This window comes from Electrophorus electricus, chromosome 4 (genome assembly GCF_041902795.1).
Source record: "Electrophorus electricus isolate QZ-2024a chromosome 4, ASM4190279v1, whole genome shotgun sequence".
NCBI lineage: Eukaryota > Metazoa > Chordata > Actinopteri > Gymnotiformes > Gymnotidae > Electrophorus > Electrophorus electricus.
Genome location: NC_137500.1, coordinates 24,829,474 through 24,852,718, shown reverse-complemented (window position 1 = coordinate 24,852,718; position 23,245 = coordinate 24,829,474). Strand labels below are relative to the sequence as shown.

Below are 23,245 nucleotides of genomic sequence, written 5' to 3'. Positions count from 1 at the left end.
CTGTTCCACAGGCCACCGTGTGAGAAGCAGCACTAGAACTGGCAAATTCTAAGCCTAAATAGCAGAATAATCACCTTTCATCACTTTTTTTCAGGGAAATTTCCTTACATTCAGCATCATATTTCCTTCATTTTAGTTAAGAATAAAAGACACACAAGCAGTAGAAGGTGTAATGTGACCTTACATGTTTTGACTGTATGGTGCTTTTACTTCTCAGGAATATCCAAACCTCTGGTGTACACTCCATGAACAATAACGCAAACTAAAATAGATGCAGCTTATACTTTTTAAACTGAATTGAAATCTGTTTTTAGAATTTTTCTGTCCTGTAGGGTTTTTAATGTGACAGGGAAATTAAGTATATATTACTTATTCGTGGCTGTTATTACAGTTAAAATATGTAAAAACGTACTTCCAAAATGTATAATGTATGATTTGTGCCTTATGCTGTGCATGATGTTGAATTTGAATCTGTTTTTAGAATTTTTCAATCATCTGTGGTTTACTTTAATTGGTTACATTATGGTTCTATTCATTATATATTGCGTATTTATAATTATCACAGTTTAAAATGTGTAGAAATGTATTTCTAAAATGTGTAATGTATGATTTTTGCCTATATTTGGCATAACATTTTAGGAGTAACATTCCTCTTCAGTGTCCACCAGTAGATCCTTGGTATGGTGTTTCCATTTCACACATAATGACATGAGTGTACTGGAACAAAAAAAAAACAAAACTGTGATTGATTAGAGAAATTCTGAAAACATATTTAGATTCAGCATGCAAAAAATCCATGATAAGCAGGGGTGTTTTTTAGAGAGAAGCTAAATTATTGTTGACCAGTTGTAATTAGCAAACAATGTAGCATCAGTAAACAATAAAACAATAATGAAGCAGTTTTATTGCTTTAGCATTTGTATAGGGGGGAAAACCAGCATAGTTCCTGCAATGATGTGTGTGTGTGTGTGTGTGTGTGTGTGTGTATGAAATATTTTCAGGTTGGCTGCCATTGCATTGCTGGTACTGCAGAGTGAAGAAGAGGCCTTCTGGTGTCTTCTGGCTATAGTGCAGTTCCTCGTGCCTCAGGACTACTATACCAAAACTCTTCTGGGCTCGCAGGTAACAGCATGTGTTGTAAAAAAAAAAAAACCCCACCACATCAGTGAAGCAGTGCCCGTTATTTGTGCTCAACAGCTGTCTACACCCACACAGGCGGACCAGCGTGTGTTTAAGGACTTCATGGCAGAAAAGATGCCAAGGCTGGTAGCCCACCTGGAGGTGCACAGTGTGGATGTTTCGCTGATCACTTTTAACTGGTTCCTGGTGGTGTTTGTGGAGAGTCTTCCCAGTGACATCCTGCTCAAGGTCTGGGATGCCTTCTTCTACGAAGGAACAAAGGTACGGTTCTTCCTCCACAGCCAGCTGGTCTATTCACTCCCAATAGCTGGAATCCCAGCCATTAAATCAGAACTAGTCTTTGTCATATACACTAAATCCATGGAAGATTCTCACCTACCAATTCACCCCAGACTATCTTATGCTGTGAATCTTTATCCACAGGTGATATTTCGGTATGCACTCGCCCTTTTCAAATACAACGAGGAGGAAATCTTGAAGATCCATGATAGCGTGGAAATTTATCAGTACCTCCGCTTCTTCACCAAAACCATCACAGACAGCAGGTCAGATAATCCCGCGAGCTGCCGGGGAAAGCCGAAGCAAAAGGCCCAGCGCAGGATGAACACCCTGCTTTGTTGTTTTTGAAAACACATCTCCATTTCCTAGCCTCCAAGCATCTGTTTCCTTTAGCTTCTTTAGAACAAAGAGGATCCACGACACTGTCCTCGCCAACCCCGTCTGATCGGAGTTTCTCGGGGTCCCTCCGCTTCCCTGGCCGTGAGTCTTTTGTTACAGCGGATGTTCTCAGAGCTGTGGATGGCGTTGCTGTTTTTGCCATAAACATGGACCCGGGCACTTGCGATTTAAAGGCGTGCAGGAAGCACAGGGCGCCGCTCACACCCAAGTCACACGGGTTTTCAGGCCAGATTTGGGTCACATGGCAACGGTGCATCCATGGCTTTGCCTCTGAAATGAAAGGTCTGAGGGGTGGTGAAGGCTCTATTTTGGCTGGACCATCAGAGCCTGGCATTGTTTCAGTTTTTTTAAGAGCACGACGTGTAGTGAGGCTGAGTGTGTCGGAGCAGTCCGTCGGGATGGATGGTGTACAGATGGTCCTCCTTTCTCGCCGAGCTGTTGTTGCCCGGGACGGTTCATCGAACTGATTTAATTTAGCAAGAACCAAATTACTCTGAAAATTAAAATTTACAGATTGAAAAATTATTAAATTTATTTGAATAAAATAACACCCTAAAAGTTTAGCTTTTGATCATACTTCTAACCCTTTCTGCGGCCCTGCCCCTTCCTCTCTGCACAGGAAGTTGACTGCCATTGCCTTTGGGGATCTGAACCCGTTCCCGATGAAGGTCCTGCGGAACCGGCGTGCGCTGCACCTGCAGCGGCTGCAGGCGGAGTTGCGGGAGCTGGAGCGGCTGCAGGAGGAGTACACCTCCGAGAACGAGCCGCACAAGTACTTGGACCTGATCGCCAGCGAGGATGACGAAGACGCATAGATACACACACACACACACACACACACACACACACACACACACACACACACACACACTGATGAGGTCCATCACAACTGGGAAAAACAAGGGATTTACCAGTAGGGGGCAATAGAGCCTATAATGTGTAGTAGGGTCTAGTAGAGTAAGCTGTCAACAAACGCTCTTAATTAAACAATTATCAAAAAACAAAAAACAACTATCTAGGAGGTTTGCACGTCAAATATTGTGAAGAATTGTTATTAAAATAAGAGAAATATTGAAAGCATCCTGGTTTTGAACAGAGTAAAATAAGACAATGCATTACACTAATATTTAGTGTAAGATCATCAGAAAATATAAACTTATCACTTAAACAATAATTTTATACTGAGGCACCTATATTAGTATGCAATATATTTACATTTATAATAAACATTTTGTAATACAACTGTTAAAATAATGTCCCTCTTAGATTCACGTGTGTGGACTGACCCTTCGATCATCTACACATACCACATTGGGTACCATTCAGCACCTATACAATAAAAGCTGAGGACATGGGCTTAAAATGTTTTCACTTTATTACTTTAAAAAAACAAGGTACATATGAAATCATAAATATAAAAATCAAAGCAAACCAAAAGGAACACAAGGAAAAACTTTCAAACGTTACAAACAACTTTACTGCAGGTAAAATCTAAGAGCTAATGTTACACCAGACAAGTAAACTGATGTATTGCCTATTCATAACAATATCTGTCGACAGAAACAGCCTGTTGCCCAGGGTGAAGAGAATAAAAGCACAGGTTCCCATAATGAAGAGGATAAACAGACCAACATGTCCAACAAAATAAAAAAACAACAAAAACAAACGGTGACTTGTTGAATAAAGCTATTGTTCTAGAAGTTAAAGTCAGTGTAAGTCACATGGATTCTAATGCTGAACAATTCACGACCTACAAAAATGGCTCATTGTTTTAAAGAGTTAGAAAAAGCTCAGACTGGAAGCATGCAGGTCATATCTGTGTGTGTGTGTGTGTGTGTGTGTGTGTGTGTGTGTGTGTGTGTGGGGGGGGGGGGGGGGGGGGGTGCGTGCGTGTGCACTGTAGCTGTGGGCTTTGCTAACTTAGAGAGATGTAGTAAACAGACAGCGTGAGACCACACGGTCACACCCCAGTGCAGCTGCATAGCTGCCAGGTTGGCTGAGTGGGGGGTGGTGGGTGGTGGGAGGAGCAAGAACTCTACCAAATACCAAAACAAAAACAAACTGGTTCTCAACCAGCCAGCACAATACAGTGTTTGTTCACCCAGTCTGAATTTCCCATTGTGTAAGCGTTTGGCAACAAGGGGGAGCACAGAGAGCCAGGGACTGCCATTACTCAGCACTGGTTCAGGCTGGAGAAGCTGATCTAGGAACAGTGTTCCTGCCCCAGATCCCCCAGCAGTAGAGCAGAACCAGAAAGCACAACACTATACTCAGGAAAAGGCAAACTTGTATAGTGTTAGGTTCACCCCCAACAAATCCAATGAGTTCTTTTGCTATCGTTTGTTAACTATGTATTTCTATGGTTTACTCATGTATTGTCTACTGCATTCTCAAGCGTTCTAAGACAAATTTGTCATCAGAGGGATATCCCTCTCTAAATTTTTTATTAAACACTTTCTTCATGAAATGACTGTACTATAAGATCATTTTAAATATTAATATTCTTTACAAATGTGTTTATCACTGTATTAAATACCATCTTTCTGTAACCATATATGGCAAAATGTTGAATCTGTAACTTTTATTATTATTCATGCTCTTAATATTTCATAGCTACGTCTGTGCACATTTCTGCACTCCACAAAAGTTTTTCAAACTACCCCATAACGTCACGGTTCCCTCACTCCAAATGTGAGACTTTGAATAACACACATGGAGAAAAAAACCAAAACAAAAAAAAACCACACAATACACTTTCAGGCCCCTTGTCAAAAAGACATTCTATTATCAGTCAACATGTATCATTGCATGTTCATGTATTCTGTACATTTAAAAAGCTGTAGACGTCACAGTCGTATTCACTTCATTTTCACCCAACTCGACTTCTTTTTTTTTCCCAACAAGAATTCAGAATTCCACACAAAATCCTTAGCGTTATGATGCTACTCTCTACACATTGTCAGGAATTTTGCCAACATTTCCCAGGTACTCTAGCTGAGTGCAATGAGCCAATAGTAGTCATTTGATCATTCTCTAATAAGGACACAAATGAACCAATCTCAGCTATGTCTCGACTTTGTAGTTTCTGAAATATCATCCTATCTGAAACATTATACATCAGATATAATATAGCATTATGTACACTAAAGATGATAGTCACACTTTATCCCAAACTAGCAAACTGACCTGACCCCTGCTGTACAGCTAACGTGTGTTGTTTCCAGTTTGAGAACCTGGGTAATGTTAGCCAAAGTCTCTCTTGTGGAACATTCACTTAGTAAAACGTAAAACTACACAATAAACGGTACCAGTGAAAATATTGATTCATCCCATTCACGCACCAGCAAAAAAGCATCTTTCTCCCAGCTGCTCCTGTCCTATCCTGGCATTATACATGGTTGTGAAGATCTTGTGGAAAGTTAGAACTGTATTAAGGCTTACTAGTTCTGTTGTTGACTGTCATGGGGGAAAATACTGTACTGCACTGGAACGAACCAAATCAAATTCACTTGGGGGGGGCCGCCCCCTGGGTAGGTTAAGGCAAGACGCGAGTTTTTTTGTGTGCCTCTCCTCTCCCCATCATTTACTGTCACAAGCATGCCTTACAAAGGAAAAAAAAAATTATTTTGAGAAATGTAGTGCACATAGGAAGACTTGAGTTTGCCGGAGGTGTAAAAGTGGATGATCGAACATCACACAGAGACCAAGCAACTGGACTCTCCGCAGGATACGGTGTGACTATGATAATCCTTGTTAAATGAGCAACAAATGACCAGGTGACAAGTACTATTCGTACGTGCTATAAAAGAAATATTTAAAAAGCTGCACATGCAGAAGCATTTTCTTTTCAGAAACGTTATCCACACTTTCTCCCGCTACAATCTGAAGGAGGAACTGCAGAAATAGCCCTAGCAAAAACACACCGCGTTTGAGGAGAGTGCAGAGCTCAGTGACCCAAAAAGCACTGTTGTATTATCCATTAGTCAACGCGATCAGTCATGAGAAAAATGAAAGCATGGTACTTGTGCTTTTGACTCAATCATCTGTGAAGTGCTGACCTGCGGTCAGAGTTGGTGACTCGGGTCAGGGTGAACATGCAAGGAATCTGATTGTTAATCATCAATCCAGTCCTAATGTTCTTGGTGGATACATGTCTAGAGCTTTATGCCATACTCACCCTGTGTGTCTGAAGACTGCAGGCCTTTACAGCTCAGAAGAACAAAATACTGGCATTAAGCACTGGCTATCGTGATTCTGGGCAATATGCATCACAGTTTGCAAAAGTATGACTGTTGTTCAAGGTCTAGAATTGGGGTTGTGTCTTAAGCCACTAATCCAGTGCATCGGTTCCACAACACACACAATACATACAGCGTAGACCTGGAAAAGTAGCGGGACCCTGCCGCATTGGCTGCCAGGGTGCGTGCTGCCACCGCAGCCAGTGTGGCAAAGGCCTGCTCCTTTGCTGCCAGTAATTATAAAGAACCACCTTCCTTTGAAAACTTCAAATCATAGACTTCTTCCTCTCAGAAAAAAAAAACCAAAAAAAAAAAACAACCCTCTAATGTGCAGGAACAGTCACTGCTGGACAATCTCTCTTGTTTTTGTTTTACTACAGTTCGACAAGAAGATCCGAAAATCACTAGGTTTGGTGGTGAATTAACCGAGTGGTAATAGTGAGGCATAAACCCAAAAACCTCAGCTGCTAGTGACCATCCCAAACACAGCTAACGTGCTTACTGGAACTGAGAAGAATCACACATCAATAAGAGCAAAATATGTTCAGATGGTCCAGAGTTAAAATGATAACAAAAAGAAGAAGAAGAAGAATCTTCATTGCTGCATAACACAAAGGTTTCTGATTACACCGAGAAACCCATTTAAGAAAAAGAACAAAAGTTTGTTATGAAAATCTTACATAAGAAAAACAGTGATCCTAGACATTATTAGTACTGCGCTTCACTAGATGGCAATCGTTTTTTAGTCTTATAAAAAGGACATCCCTACGAAAAATGCATCAGCCTTTTAAAATATGCAGCGCTTCAATATAAAGTGCTTCATTACATTGTTATTTCTTTTTTTTTTTACAGTTTCTTATTAAAATATTGTATTCCCTGGAGTGAAACCATAGTAAACATGTTACACATTGGTAAAAATAAACATTTTGGAATGTCTTTAAAAAGTCCCATGGGCTGCTTTAGGTCAAGCTGAACTTGTTCCAGGAGCCTAAAAGGAAAAAAAAAAAAAGCAACAGTTTTATTATAAAACACCGGTGAAGCACTGGGAAGAAACCTGAAGGAAATAAATAAAAGTAACTCCAATGAGGAACTTCACTGAATGAAAAACAACTGGTTAAATCAACACAAAAACAAGTCCAAGAAAATAAAACAAAAGTGAGCGAAGAGATGCAGGCATAAATGCCAAAGAGAGAGAAGATATACTGGGGCACGCAGCAACGTGCACACACCGTCTTCAGCCCAAAAGTCTCATAGCTCAGTTGAAACACTGGACTCAAGAGATCCGAGACCTGTCAGTAATGTGTCCAGCTGGACATTATATCCTGTCACAAATGCTATCCATCTTCAAGCAAGACTGGTGTTGCTTTCTATAGCATTTCATAGCATTATGGAAATCTTAACCTTTCCTGGAATCCCAAAAAAATCAAATGTCCAACAAAATAAAACATTTACTTTACACTCCAGCAACTTAATATTATTTATTTTAACACTGGTGCACTGATGCAGAACCAAGTTACAGCGTAGCTCATAATGGCCCCCATGGTGCCATCATGGCGGGGCTTCGCATTCTGCCTGGCCTTCTACCCACTCCCCGTTCGTTCCAGCTCGGTTTTCAGTCTGGCACTTCCATTCCGTGCACGGACGAGCCCATCGCCTTTTCCAAGAGCAACAAAGTGACGATAAGGCCACAGACAGGATGTTATTTACACAGTTGAACTTTGGGTTCAAGAGACAGCCAGAGGAAGAAAAAAACAAAAAACAAAAACAACAACAACAAGCGAGAATTACTGGAGAAAAAAGAAGAAAAAAAAAACAGGAAATACGGAAAAAAAAATTTGCTCTGTTAGTGTGATGGGCAAACGAAGACGTGATGGATGGATGAATGGATGGACGGAGAGAGGGAGTCGGAAGTAATGGCGAACGTTAGTCAGGATGCCGCAGTGACGGCTGGGTCCTGAAGCAGCGTGGTCAGCAGGAAGAGGGGGGAGGCAGGCAGACACACAGACAGGAAGATGATCATGTCCTGACTGAGGCAGACCACAAGCGCACGCTCAGACAGCGCCCAATCCACCAGCACACACAGCAGCAGGTAGTAGAGCAGGAACTCCTGCAGGGTCTCCCACTCCGTCCCTGCCACGGCCCCCCTGCCACTCACCATGGCCTTTATCTCTGTAAGCTCCGCCTCATCACGAGCGCGAGACCTCTTGCTCCGCCCACGCTCTGCTGTCGCCCCCGACTTCCTGCTGTTCTCCACAAATTCCTGAAGGGGGCAACAGAGAGGGAAAGAGGACGACTCAGCATAACTAGATCGGAGTTCAGCGATGTTACATACTGATGATTATGATGTCGCATAGGACAATGTCAAATCGTGAAAGAATTTGTTGGCTGGGAGTTAAAGTTTGTAGTCTGTGAACGCGTGACGTTCCACAGCGGCCGATTTATTGCCTCTGCGATCATCAGCCTACAAATATCGTCCGGCAGTGTTGCAAATATTGTTCCAGAATCTCGCAAAGTGACCACTGCTATAACGCACATCTAAAAACAGCCAATAGGGAGCGGCCTGGAATTACGGACAGTTCACACACCAGCTACAAATAAACGGCAGCGTGACAAAACAAGAGAGAAATGTGTGGCACTCAAAAGAAGAACGTTCGGTGGAAGCAAGGCAGCAGAGAGAACGTGCTTTGAAGGTCTCCTCCAAGACTCGTCTTCTCAACTCGGGAGCCTTGTTTTTTCAAGGCATGTCATTATGGACGACAAAAGCAGAAGGTTGTCATTTTCTGTCATTGTGGGTATATTGCCAGAAAATCTTTATTGTAGTAGTTAGACTTTCAGCACAAGTGAGGTCACATGATCCGTCGTAGAATTTGGTAAATTATTTCAGCTGCAGCATCTTGTACAGCGTGAGACGCCACTGCTAGTAATGACCTTTGGGTTTTATGTAATCATGTGTCAGCTACTCAAGAAGTCTGTCAGTCCACATGTCTGTATGTGAACCGGTTACAAACCGGTTCCCTTCTGCTTTAGCCAGGGGAATCATGACAACATAATACCAAACGCGACCATGACAAAGCTTGCCAACAGGGATCGACCCATATGGCCTCAAAAAATGTCAAAACCAAACAATTAAATCAGGACCTCTGTGTGTCCTAGACTCAGTAAAACTGTCCTCCAGTTAAAGGTCAGAAACCAGATGTGTCCTTTCTGGTGTAAGAAACGCAGAACCTGGACCCCTGTGCAATGAAAACTCATGCTATGATGAGCTGCTCTTAGCATTTTTATTCTCCTTTCAGTTGGGTTGGGAGAAAGCCAAAGGATGTAAGTGACACCTCTGAAATGTCCATGGCTGCTCTACATGTCTTATGACTGCTTGTTTTATACACCAGGTCCAAACTGTATATTGACTGTATATGACACTTATGATGTTCTCATATTATTAGATTATAGTATTACACTGCTATTCAGATTTAAACGGTGGGTGTTGAACACCAGGATCTAAACAGCACTTAACCTTTAGGCAAAGCTCTTAAGTGCAGACCATGGCATGGATTTGCAGCTTCTTTCTCACTCAGAGAACTAGAGGTGCTTTTGTCTAAGAGAACAGGCCGGTTTGCACACATCTGAGGACTCGGATGACAGCGTTCCAAAAAAGGCCGAGCCTGTTCTTGAAGAAGTGAGGCCCTAGTCCTGGCCTTTGCATTCTTTCCTGTGACTTCCTGGCTAGATTCCAACTAGACACCTGGGTTTAAAGGCACTTCGGTAGTTGGCAACTTGTCCTTGCATAAGTTGCAAAGGACAAGCATTTCTCCGCAGACTTTCAAAAGCTTGCAATCAGCCCCTATTCACCGAGCGCTGCAGCTGCACTGGGCTCCCATGGCAAAGTTTGACTTTGCTGCACCACCTTTCTACTGATGTCAGTGCATTAGAGCACTGAGATCTGTTCACTCAAGGTTGAACACTACATGAAAGGACTCGCATTTTGCATTCGATTATAGCATCCTTTTCACAAATGCAGAAATGCTCTTTTGTTTTTTTTTTAAAGTTTGACATAAGCCCAGACAGTATCTAGGACACCACTACCTTAAAATATCTGTTCCGTATCCAAGACAGCAGATACTTTGCATTCTGCAAGATACCCAAACTTGCTGAAGATGTCAGCTAACTAAATGAGTCCTACCTGTACTTCTGACAACTTAACTTTTTTCACATTCACAAAAATAAAACACTCTAGCAGATGTCGTGTATGTGATGTCAAGCCAGGCCACCGGGGGACGCGCCTCACCTAGGCTTCACCTTCAGCCCCACGGACAGCGCCCAGTCAACAAGAACACTGATCTACACCCCCACTGTGTAAACAAGAGACAGGACCAAGGTAGGGGATGATGAGCCCTCACCGCAGACTTACCAAAGGCAGCAGAAAACTGAGGTTGGCATGTTTGTTGTTTTGATCTTGTCGGTCACCACAACTGGACCCATAAAACAATACATGTTGAGGGAAAAAAAAAAAAAAAACGATCTCGCGTCTCTTCTATTGCAGGCTGAACCTTAGACAGGGCTGTAAGATGCTCTCTCTCATCTAATGTCCCCATGATGTGACAGACTGCCTGGATGACAGGACACACCCCTGAACCAAGACTGGTCATTCTCTGCCTCGAGACCATGACCACACCAGTGTCCATCCACAGTCCCCCCCCAAACCCTCCCTTTGTTTCCCCTCTACCACTGTGTCCCCCAAGGCATTGGCTGCCGGTCCCTGTCAGAGTGTTGTGTTCATGCCACTCCTAAATCCCCGGTGTACTAAATGCAGTAGGGCTGTGTGTGGCTAGTTAGAGGCTCTTAGAGGCCAGCTCACTCGTTTCAACCCGATGCGAATTCTTCAGGCAGCTCCAAGCAGCAGAAGGAACTCAAATTTGGAACCTACAAAACCTCACTGAGCCCGAACGCTCTGACTCACCATGAGAGCCTTGTCCATGTAGAACTCCTTGCTGGGCGTGCCATCATTGTATTTGGTGTCAATGGCGAAACAGAGAAACAGCACGTCCACCACGATCTCGAAGATGGACAGGAAGCAGTGGGCCACCAGGAAGGCGAACAGACACACGATGAGGAGCGGCAGCACCCACTCCGTGTAGTCACGCTGGTAGTTCAGTGCCAGCACGCCCGCGAACGCTGTGCACGACACAATTAGGATCTACACACACACACACACACACACAGTGCAGTGGCCAACAGGGAGTAGGTTAAAAGTCTCTTTTGTTAAAGGCAAAGTAGCTTCACACAGGTCGGGGAATTCGGCTCCCAGCCCCCCCACCTTGCCCAGGAAAAGCACAAAATCTCCCACGGTGTTGATAGCTGCCACCCTCAGTGCGTTCTCCACGAGGATGATGAAGGCGTCGCGCGCCGACGTGCAAAAGCTGGTGCTGTTGATGGCTGTTGCTGCATACGCGTTCTGGACAGGAAGTGAACACACAGAGAAGAACGAGACAGACACGGGGCCTTAGAATCCAAAACGGCAATAAACACACAATCACAGAAATCATGCACAAATACAAGCGTCATGGAAAACTGGTTCTAATGAATAAAGAACCACTCCTCCATGGATACAACATATGGAGAACCTACTTGGTTCTATAGTGCATTTCTTGGACCTCTCCAACCACCAAACTTTACAACAGGCACATTTCTAAAACATCCCACAGTGAATTAATCTCGCTCGTCACACGGGAGTACCTGATTCAGATAATTGAGGCACTTCTCCAAACACCACAGGCAGCAAATGCACGCCTTCAGCATGCAGCGTGCACACGCGTTTTCCTGTCGGAAGGCAAACGTATTTTGGGTAAGAATCACGACACACACACACACACACACACACACATTCTCTCACACGTCATCGTCGTGTTCCTGATACTAAATGATAACGAGAATCACATCTCCACGCAGAATCTAAAATCATGAAAAGGGTGCTAAACAGCCAGAGCATACAACTGGTGACATGAAAAACATTCTTTTAAAAAAGCCCAGCTAAATTCTTACACATTCGGTGGTCCCTCCACCTCCGAAGGTTCCCACAAAGCTAGCTTAAGACCTAGATCTGCAGTCTACATTCTAGAGGTTGTCTAGAGACCAGAGGGGGCAGAGCTGTAGGGCCCCGGGACGCCATGGGCTGACCTTTCCTTTCAGCTGGTTGTAGATGTACATAAGGACGAGGCGTGGAATCTTCACCAAGGTGATGATGAAGGAGCCCTTTGCCACAGTGCCCAGGTGGTACCGCATCAAACGCACCACCGATGACAGGATGGGTGTTATCGGGAGCTTGTTCTTGTCCCTTCAAACGCAGACAGATGTTGGACATGCCATCAGCAACATATACAATTTCCTGACCCTATTTCAAGCACATGTCAAGTACACACCATTATTCCGAGAGTTGCCAATATAATGAAACCATGTCCAAAATATTCATGGCCTGAACACTAATAAGGTGTTTGGCTGGCTGCATCTGAAAGTTAGGTTGAATGTTCAAGGCCCAGTGAAGGACTGGCCAAACATCCCCTGGTCTAGTGCCGATTATGCCACAAAGACACCAATGGGAATGCGTGCATTGTTGTGTGTGGTCAGTAGTACATTTTTCATCTGAAATAGTTTTTATTTTAAGAAGGCTTTTTACTGATTTCTGATTGTGGATCTCAAAAGAGTGATTTAAAAGGGCCAGCACAGTGGTGTCTGGCGGACCTGGTGAAATAGTACGTCACCACGGCTCCTGCCACAGTCATCTGCTGGCATGCCAGAATGAACTCGCTGATCCAGATGAGCCCCACGGCATGGTACCACGTGAGGTACTGCAGCGGACCACTCAAACGGAACTCCGTCAGACCCGTCTTCTCATTCTTTTCCGGATTTCCTGTCATCGCATGACAATTTGAGGAAGTGTATGCCAAGGGAACCATGCACAAAAACTGGTCGAGAGATATCAAAACAATCCGAATTAAATTCCATTTCCTTATCTAGTGGAAGTTTGTACTGAGTTTATACTGCTGATCTAATGTCCTTCGAAAACATTAGGGCACATATATCAATATTCTTGTCCTGATGTCGATGTTTTTACACTAGGCCAAGAATTTTAGGCAATGACAAAAAATAATTAGAAGGATTTGTGAAAGTTAACAAATGGTAACAAATGTACTGCTCAACAAAAACGTGATTAAGAAATTCATAGCTAGCTCCAAAAAATTTTAATGATACCCTAAGAAAAAACCCTTAGAAAAATTATATAACTGCACCTGTCTAATAGCTCTTCCTGACAAAGCAGGGGCACCAGAGAGGGCTGGAACTCACCAGTGGTTCCAAGGAAGAGAAGCACCAGGATCCAGTAGACCCAGAAGAGGAAGAGGGCGATGAAGGTGCAGAAAGGTTGCAGCACAAGCAGGGGCAGGTGGATGAACACCTTGCCGGCCACGTGGAACAGCGCGACGGTCAGGGCCACCCGCTTGCGCATGAACAGCATTAGCAAGAGCAAGATCACCTGCCACAGACCGGGTGGGGGGAACAGCAGCTCTCAATTCAGCAGGTTCCCACCAAGAGGAGCCAATAGGAGCTCCCATTCCACATTCATTATTCATGGAATGCTCTCGGCTGCGCTCTGCCTGTGACTCACCGTGAACACACTTGCTGCGATGGCATACACCAGCAGGGTTTGCATGTGGTCCTTGGACGCCTCAGCTTCCCCGTTTGTCTCTTTCGGTTCCTTTAAATCTTTAGTCAAAGTCTCATTCCTCGTCAGCCTGTGGTCTATATATAACCACCAGAGAACACTGGTGCCTCCTACGAACACACACAGAGCGCAAAAACACACCTTCACGCATTCAAGCAGAAGCAAGAAGTATCGCACCCACCCCAGATCTACTTATAGAGATGTTAAGATGCAGATATCGAGGTCTATCTATACCTGATTTTAGCACTGATCCTAGCACAATGATTTTATGTCATTTGGCAAGAAATTATTCAGAATTACTGTAGGCACTTGACAGGAAATCCAGGCTGTTCCAAAAGTGTGTTTAGCGGCAAGAAAGCGCTCCCCTCCAAAGCCCAAGAGCAGAAGAGACGGAGAGCAAATGGCGGAGAAAGAAGGAAGAGGAAACTTGCCTAGAGAGCCCAGCACCACGATAATGGTGAGAATCCACACCAGGACAGCGGAGATGTAGCGAACGACCACCATCAGGACCATGGAGAGCACTGCGGCACGCACACGTCCCACACACACACACACGTTAAGACACTCATCGTCTCACAGAAACGCCATCACCTGCGTTCCCTACAGACCTTAGCTACAAACAGAGTCGCATGGAAACACAGTCCTCGTCTCATCGAAAAAAACAAACCCTATATTTTCAGGTCCAATTACAGCTAAGCCCCCATTTATAGGTCATTATTTACATCATTTATAATGATGTTTATAATGTTTATATGCTATTATGTATGTGTTTTATGTACCCAAGTCTCCATAAGAGGCAAACATCAAAACAGGAAGTACTTCAAATTAAAGAATGACTCACTATAATTATTCCTTCATTCCAGTCAATATTTCTTGTAAGCCCAAAGAGGAAATGTTGAACAGTACCGCTGAGACAACCAACAACTGATATTAAAATTAATGTAGTGCTGCTAAACATGAATAAATTAGATTCCATTTACAGAAATGAGTCACATGCCTTAACCTATCTATACTCTTGGCCTTACACTGCATTCCAGCATCACCGCAGCATTTGGTGGGGGACTATGTTTACACAGCAGAGAACCCGTGAAGACATTTACCTAACGCTAGCAGACAGAGCCCCACAATGACCTCTTTACTGGCCACCACTCCAGCGATTAGCCGGTGGAGCACAGCGTTATCGCTGACGAACGTCATCACTGCCTCGGCGAACTTCGTATAGCAAGAGATATCCACAGGAGTGCAGCGGTTAAAGACTGGCAGAGGCTTACTGCAGAGGAGGAACAGCAGAGAGTAAGCAGAAGAGAAGATCGGGGAAAAGTTGCTCTTTCACCCCTCCTGAGATGCAGGGCATGGGGCAGGTCAATAGAATACCCCCACCCCACACGAGGATGCAGCGTCAAGGAGCAGGACAGAACGGCATACCTCTGTGGGACCGGAAGTTTGGGACACTTGTCGAAGCGCTCTGGAAGGCTTGGGTACTTATGGCCTGCCAGCTCATAGGAACAGAGCTCCGAGCCTGGAAAAGAAGAAACCACAGACCATCGGGAAGAAGCAAGATGTACAACCTGGAGCTAATGCTAAAACCTAAAAGACATTCATACAATAGAACTGATCAGAGTGAGAACATTATGAGGCTTACAGTAGGCTTATCTTAACACTGGCCAACAGTGATTTTCAAACCTGCATGCTGGATCCAAATACATTTCAGAATTTCTCCATCACCCAGTGTTCCAGTATACTCATACTTTATTATGTATAACATGGAAAAGCCGCCCCAAGGGAAGTGGATCTGCTCTGTGTTGGCAGACTACTACTGGACACTGAAGAGGAATGCTACTGAGGTCAAATATAGGCAAAAATCATTCATCATACATTTTAGAAATATGTTTCTACACATTTAAGCGTGATAATAGCCTTAATTATAAATATGTAATATGTAATGAATGTAAAATTTGCATTATCCACAGAAGATAGATGTTAACCATAGCGTGAAGGACTGATAGTGATGAAGGACTGTAGCGGCTTTGAGCAATAGGATTCCTACAACACGTTTCAACGATCCAAGCTCACGCTAAAAAGTTCAAGCAAATCTACAAAGGTTGAGGGTTAATTGCAAAGACAAAGCGCTCTCCCCATGCAGGTAAACCGCAACAGAACACACCTTCACAGAAACTATCATGTAAATGAGTCTATCACGGTGCCAGCAGGCATGTGTCAGACCCTATACACAGCAGCGCAGACACACAAGGCTGAACCAGTGGACTCCAAACAACAGACTCCCCGCACGAGAGACTGGCTCAATAGAGCCTTTGTTCACACAGCACACTTCCTTGTGTGTGCTTTAGGTGTTTGTGTTTGTGTGTGCGCGTGCGCTCATGGAAACCGCTGAATGGAGATACAGTGTGAAGGAAGACAGTGCGCCGGGGTCACCGGCGCTCGTGAGAAAAGCCTTTGTCTGCACAGTGGCCGAGGCTCTGGTCGGCCCCTCGCCGCCATGGTGTGATGGATGCATCTGGGATGATGGCCTGCTCTACTGTCCTTTCTCAGTAGGCTGTTCTCGGGGAACAGCACGTTCACTGATTATATTTGTCACTGAACGGGTGACAAACTGGGTCTTAACACGTAAGTCTATGTGACTTCATTGACAACACACCGATCAACAAATAAGGACTAAACTGGGGATACTTTATATGGGACAGTACAAGAAACGGTCCAGTCAACCCAACTATGGTGGCAATACAGCGCACATCAATGCAGCTGCCACCTCACAAGCATAGATTCAGTTCCAGTGCTTTCTGCTTGATTCGAGCTCCTGCGTGATGACCCTTTCTGCTTGATTAGGGCTTCTGATGACCCTGTATGCATGTATTACATTTATGGGAAGGGTTAGATTGCATTTGCATTTTGAAGAAGCATTCTCCGCATTTATAAGCCATGCATCAGAGGACACTGTCTGACCGCACAATTCTGCCGATACGCAAGCAGCGGTCATGTCAGTTATACTGGTTGGTGAATCGTTTTTATTGACTCATGTCTGTCTATAGTCTACTCAAATCTATTTACTGTATATTCTCATTTTACTGTACTGCAGTGCCCCACTTTAAGGAAGACTCTAGTCCCAGATGAGGCTCCCTCTGCATGATCTGAGGCTATAGATGCTTTGGTATTGGAAAGCTAAGGCTACATGCTATCTCTGGGGGGGAGGGCTTGGCTTGTGCTGTCTGCAATGAACCGGCAGGCTGCCTCCGAGCAGGTTGGCAGGTGCAGCGGACATGACTCACCGTTGATCATGGCAAACCTCCGCAGGTCCTCATATGTCCTCAGCTCCTCGGTTGGACACTGCGAGACACACAGGGCCATTGACTTGATCTTCCTTTGAATGATGTCTATGTTGCAGGGGTCCAGGAAGAACACATATCTGTAAAACATCAGCTTGAATGCATTACATTTCTCTTAAAATAAAAGTCTTTAACTAAAAAAAAAAAGTATTTTTATTTTATTTTAATAAAATGTAATAGACTGGAATTTGTCTCCAGCAAAGAGAAGCCATGGGGGCATCAAAACTGATAACATACCAAACTAGAACACAAAGTAGCTATTCAAACTGACGAGAATGGTTCGTCTCAGCTGAGCAAATCAGATACCAATCAGATACCATACTGCAGAACACAGCCTTCAGCATCGTGTGATAAGCATCAACACTGAAAGGTGCATGTTTTGGGCCTCGGCACCGGCCTGTGGAGTGGGGCAACTGCGCCCACATGGATCTGCAAGCAAGGCACATTGTCCCACGCGCCGTGCACAAAAGCAGCCTGTCAGATGCCCAAGTACGACCGGGGGTGGCAAGAAAGGGTCGGAAACACAGGGAGTGTAAACGGGCCATCAGCATGGTTGGTGTGAAGGGCTTTTAAGTGTAGCAGAAGTGGGAGGGTCGGACAGAGACCACAGACCACTTCCCTCGTTACCTCCTCTCAGGTTTGGGTGAACGAACGTCAGACTGACTGAAAAGTGGATCAGACTTGTACCAACCCGTGGCCCAAATAACACAACCAGCAGTTAAATCACTTTAAATGAAGGCCGTGGATTACACTGGTAAATGTAATTACTTTAGAGACCTTTGGAGTAGTGGTGTGTTAGGAGAAAGCGCTTCATGACATGAAAAGGAGGCAAAAAGATGCAGGTGTGACAGGAAGAGTGGGGCAGATGTAGGTGTGAAGGGTAAAGTGGCGACAGATGCAGGTGTGAAGGGGGCAGGTGCAGGTGTGAAAAGGGCAGATGTAGATGTGAAGGGTGTAGTGGGGCAGATGTAGATGTGAAGGGTGTAGTGGGGCAGATGTAGATGTGAAGGGTATAGTGGGGCAGATGCAGGTGTGAAAGGGGCAGATGAAAGTGTGAAAGGGGCAGATGAAAGTGTGAAGGGGGGCAGATGTAGATGTGAAGGGTGTAGTGGGGCAGATGTACATGTGAAGGGTGTAGTGGGGCAGATGTACATGTGAAAGGTATAGTGGGGCAGTGCAGTGGGGAGCATTAAACAGCTAAATGAATGAATGTACGTTAACCCATGTCAACCAAATGAACTTTGACTAGCTAAAAGCCTTAGCATTTCAACCTTCCTCTGTCCATTAACCCTACAAGAACCAATTACATCTTCAGTGTTTACTTCACCGTGCAAGAGCTTCCTATTAACTGCATTTAAATGGCAAGACCGCTGACCTTTCACAGTCAAGCCCTGCCCCGAGGGAGAGGACAGAGTGCTTCTGTGCGTCATGGCAGTGAAACAGAAATCAACTGTTTTAAGGCCAAGGCCCACACATCATGAAATCATCAACAACCTGAAGGTAGAGAGAGAAAGAGGGAGACAGAAAGAGAGAGGGAGAGAGAGAGAGAGCGAGAGAGAGAGAGAGAGAGAGAGAGACAAACAGAAAGAGCAGTGCCAGTGGGAACTGACAGCTGTGCAAACCCTAATTGAATCCAGTGGCAGCTGTCGGCTCATTGGAGTTCTACAAGAGGTATCTGCGTGCTCCCTGGCGAGCTGTCACTCACCCGGCCCTGCCCCACACGGGGGACCTGCCCAACCACGGGCTCGCTCTCGTCTCGTTATCTGCATGGTCAGAAGCTACCGGTGGCCCTTAAAGCATTGGCTATGGGTCCATATAAAAGACCATTGCTCTGTCCACCACTGATGCTGCTCCAACACCGATATTACACCAACCCTGTCAGGAAGCACCACTGACCGCGTGAGCGGATTTCTCAGCTGGAAGCGTGTGGGCACTTCTCCATGGAAGTGCATTCAAACAGTGCCATTGTATCTAAAGGTGATCTAAAGAAGCACAGATTCTTCCTCCAAGATTCTTGCTTTTTTCGTGCACCGTCAAGCAGCTACCACTGATTCATACCTTAAAACCAGTCCCACCGATTGGCCAATACCACACTAACCCACGAGTCCGGACTCCCGTTGTTAATAGAGTCGACTTGAGCTAGCAGCGTCAATGTACTGCTGGCCAGCTGTCAGGTCTTCCTAATGAAGCGTGTGATATCCACCTAATGTGGCAATTATGAAGTAAGTCAGGAAAATCCAAAGCAGTATGAGGACCTTCAGAGCAGTACTGAACAGATTAAAATCAGAAAATGCATCTCTAGGACATATCTGAAGGATAATCATGAACATGAACAATCATGAACAATCATGAGCAGATGTTGATTCTGCCTATATGATTTTGTTTGTATGAGTCAGTAAAGAATTCAGAGCAAAAAAGAATGATTGAATGAATGCTAAACTTGGCTCAGACTATAAGCTCAGCTGTTCATTAAGCCAAGCTTGAAACTCAACCGTGTTGGCTGTAACTGATATAAACACGCTCCTGAAACACTACTGAGAATGCGGAGTAAAAACACAGAGAGATTTGATAAAGAGAGCACGGTCAGATTTTGCTTCAAATTCAGAATCCTTAATTCCTTTAAATCTCAACAAATCATACAAGAGTGAAACAGTGCAAAAACTATTCATTAAACAAACATAAAAACATATCTAGAAGGTAGTAAATTAAGTCCCATGTCATTTCATAATTTTTCATTTTCTCATGTTCAATGAAACAAAAAATAAACATCCCCAATAAGTCCCCGATCCACCACATCCATCTCTAAAAGAGGAATATTTATCAAGACTTTTCAAGCTATTAAAGAAGTCAACATCTCGCTTGCACACCAGTGAAAGCTCCACTAATGAATTGCTGCGCTTCTGCCAAGCTGAACCTGCAAGATACTGACAAAAGCGGAGAGCGTTCCTAACCCCCAGCCGCGCAGAGGGCAGACAAAGGGATGTGACATTGACGCAAATGAAAGGCCCCGATATACCTGCCTCTCCCTACCGGCAGGAGTGGGGACTGTGCTCGGTGTGACAACCGCGCCTTCAGGGCCTCTCCGAGTTATTAAAGCCGGCGCGGGGCACTGCCAGGCCAAGAGGCGTCCAGAGATTAACCACAGCTGTCTTGGATGTGTGCATTGATGTGATAATCCAAGCGCACAGTGCCATTTCTGCCTTAAGAAAGCAGAAAATGTGAAGGGGATCAGAAAGATGTTGGGGGGGAGGGCGTTGGGTACGCTGACTCACTTTCTGTCCGTGTGGTCCAGGCCGCTCAGCCTGACCCCTTCGATGGCTTCGTTGCGTTGGCCGCACGTGTTCCCATAGCTGTCATATCCAAACACCAGGCGTGCTGCCCCGCCAGTCACTATGGTATACCCACAGATGGCGCCCTAAGACAAGCGGACTCAAAGTCAGCATTCATCAAGGTCAAAGGGCAAAAATCAGTAAAAGATGAGACTCACTTTTTTTTTTTTATACCCGTTTACACGACAAGAGCATGACAAGGGTCTCTCTATATCAATAGTCATATATATATATATATATATATATATATATATATATATATATATATATATATATATACTTAAAAAATAAATTTCACATTAAGATGGAACCTTTCCTTTTCCATTCTGCGCTATTATGAGCTACAACAGTGCTGTTACACTGTATGTATTTTTGTTGTTGTTGTTTGCTTGTTTTAATTTGTTTTTATGAAGCATTTAAATCATCAATGCTACAGGAGAGAGGCCACTGGAATTGTGAACAAGACTTTAGACGTTATTTCTATGATTTATGAACTGGTAAGCACGACATGCCGAACACTTTTAATATATCCCTTTCAGGCAGCAGAAATGCTTTGATAAAGCATGCAAATCCCTGACGATCCTCTATAACAGCTGATATGGCACAATTTCCCCAAATGATAAATAAGTAATGATAACAGAGCTTTGAACAACAACACTACCACCACTGCCCTTCACGAAGCAAAGCGAAGATACAAACATCTAATTAGCTAATCATTCAATTTCTGACAGCGTCTAGATTAAACTGTGATTATCTTAAATATGATAAATATATATGTTGATGACAGAACCATGATTCATTAGACTTCTAACACCTAAAATAAAAAAAAATTAAAAATTAAAAAAAGTTTCTCACCATTCCCATGCAGAACAATGTGAATAAGAGGAACCATGGCAAATCTGTGCAACTTCGATCCTCCAGGGGTTTCCATTCTCTTTTTGCCCTCTAAAATACAGAAATACCATGTCATCCAAGTGAGATGCCATCACATTATTTGATTTACATAGCATAACCTTGTACTGTTGCTTACTTCAAATTTCCTGCATAAGAAAATAGGCTTAATGTATTCATGATTCAAAACAAGGCCTAAAAAAACCGTTGTTAGCTGTCCACTGAGTGGGTTTGCATACATGACATGTTTTGACAGAATCTGACGGCACACTGAACATCCTTTTTGTGCAAAGCCCTGAATAGCGCCTACTTTGCTAAATAGCACTACAGTGAATATGGCTGTCGGTAACATCAACCTAAAACATATGTATTCCTACGGGTTTAATGTGTGTCCAGGATCCCCACTGAAATCCCCCTATCCAGAAGCCTCGCAACCTGAGCACGACAAGCTCATGTTTACCAGGCAACTAGCTGTATCGATGTTTCGTCCATCAGTGCGCTGCAATTTACAGAACTTGGGATGCCCACTCACACATAAAGATGCAAAATGACTAAACATCGGCGGAGAGTCGAATGCATGCATCGATACGGGAAAATGAACGGGAGCAAACAACACAATCGTACCTTCTGCAGCCTACTCTTAAACCCACCCGCACATAGCAGAGACGTGAACAGAGCGGCCGCAACAAAGCACCACCACATCTATGCAGGATTTTCTGCAATTAGCCTATTCGACATAGGGCCATCGAAGGTGGAGGACATGATTCCCTTACCTCTGTGCTACCGCAGCATCCCATTGCAGGCGAGAGGTTAGAATAGCAAAGAACTAAACGCTACACCACAAGAAAATAATAACCCCAACTTACAGGGAGTTGACGGTACGTTTTTACCCTGCATTAATTGTGTGTCACTCACTAAAACGATATACCCGTTAGATTAACCATCCAAGCGGATTTCTCCGTGAACGCAGCATAGTATTATTCGGTCCTCTTGCGCCAGGTGAAAGGGATTATTACTTTAGGGTTTGTCGCGCTACACTTCCTGGTGGATCGAGCAGGTGTAGCCGGAAAGGGAATGCCTCATCCACTCACACTAGGAGCAGCTCGAGGAGGCGCCCACACGGAATGGTGGGACACTGGAGGAAGCCGCGAATTTCAAAACCTTGACGACAAGCTGATGGAGCTACTTTAAACTCCTCCATAACTGTACAATCATCAGCACCACGGTCAGCGACAGCGCCGGACGCTCGCAAGCAATCGCAGCCCTGTTCCGAAATGGACCGAAACGTCATGTCGCGCGTAACGCGCGTAACGTTTCCTTTCATCGCTTGACAACGTCAGAAACTATGAATATCGCTGAGATAGCCTACAAATGCATATTTTATATATATATATATATATATATATATATATATATATATATATATATATATATATATATATAAGAATTATAGTAAGAGCTTTGTCCGCACCCCGTTTTAAAGTATTTTTATGAACCTTTTTATAAAGGTAATATTGGTCTATAATCTTAAACAAAAGCCCAGGATAAAAACCAGGAAACTATTCGAATCTACACTTAAATGACCAGAGATAGCCAAGTTCTGAGCTTCATCAACACACCAAAAGCTTTGTCAACATGATGATTCACTGCTCTCTTGTTTTGCTTTAACCTTCCCAAAATGTCTCTGGTTGGCCGTTCAAAACCTAGAACCACTGGCTTGCAACTTATCTGTTCTTCTGTCAGTCGTCAAAGTAATTAATCCACCTTTCTCCAAATGGTCCTTGGATGATAGGGACTTGATGTTGTCCTCCTCTGCTCGCTCATCTTCGTCTGCCTGCTGCATTACAGGAGGAGTTTAGCCATAGGCTACCGCAGAGTTGCCAAGCCGAGAGAGTGAATGGAGTCATTGTTCTATTG

The 23,245-nt window shown here is 44.1% G+C and overlaps 2 protein-coding genes across 11 annotated transcripts in view; one reads left to right on the top strand and one right to left on the bottom strand.

The window, feature by feature from the left end:
• Nucleotides 1–4,285, top strand: part of tbc1d2 (TBC1 domain family, member 2) — a 14,895-nt gene extending 10,610 nt beyond the window's left edge. For 6 of the 9 annotated variants that reach the window (XM_081712878.1, XM_081712880.1, XM_081712879.1 and 3 more), the window contains 4 exons: nt 1,002–1,122; nt 1,216–1,401; nt 1,564–1,685; nt 2,438–4,285. In XM_081712878.1, the coding sequence (XP_081569004.1) occupies nt 1,002–1,122; nt 1,216–1,401; nt 1,564–1,685; nt 2,438–2,633 (625 nt within the window). In that variant the 3' untranslated portion in view covers nt 2,634–4,285. Of the gene's footprint in view, nt 1–1,001; nt 1,123–1,215; nt 1,402–1,563; nt 1,900–2,437 lie in introns of those variants that run through there. The other 3 variants (XR_014123291.1, XM_081712881.1, XR_014123292.1) reach the window with 3 other exon arrangements.
• On the bottom strand, nt 3,176–23,245 carry slc44a1b (solute carrier family 44 member 1b). Of its 2 annotated transcripts, XM_027016366.3 has the most exons (16): nt 23,093–23,244; nt 21,293–21,382; nt 20,381–20,523; nt 17,052–17,188; nt 15,193–15,286; nt 14,868–15,037; nt 14,199–14,288; nt 13,711–13,877; nt 13,392–13,578; nt 12,789–12,957; nt 12,228–12,384; nt 11,787–11,870; nt 11,368–11,505; nt 11,011–11,247; nt 8,212–8,316; nt 3,176–7,044 (listed from the first exon to the last, which is right to left on the bottom strand). In XM_027016366.3, the coding sequence occupies exons 1-16, from the start codon at nt 23,150–23,152 to the stop codon at nt 7,021–7,023; spliced, it is 2,052 nt and encodes a 683-aa protein (XP_026872167.2). In that variant the 5' UTR covers nt 23,153–23,244; the 3' UTR covers nt 3,176–7,020. The 2 variants fall into 2 exon arrangements, with proteins under 2 accessions (XP_026872167.2, XP_026872166.2); XM_027016365.3 differs by lacking the exon at nt 3,176–7,044 and having other exon boundaries at nt 7,054–8,316; nt 23,093–23,245.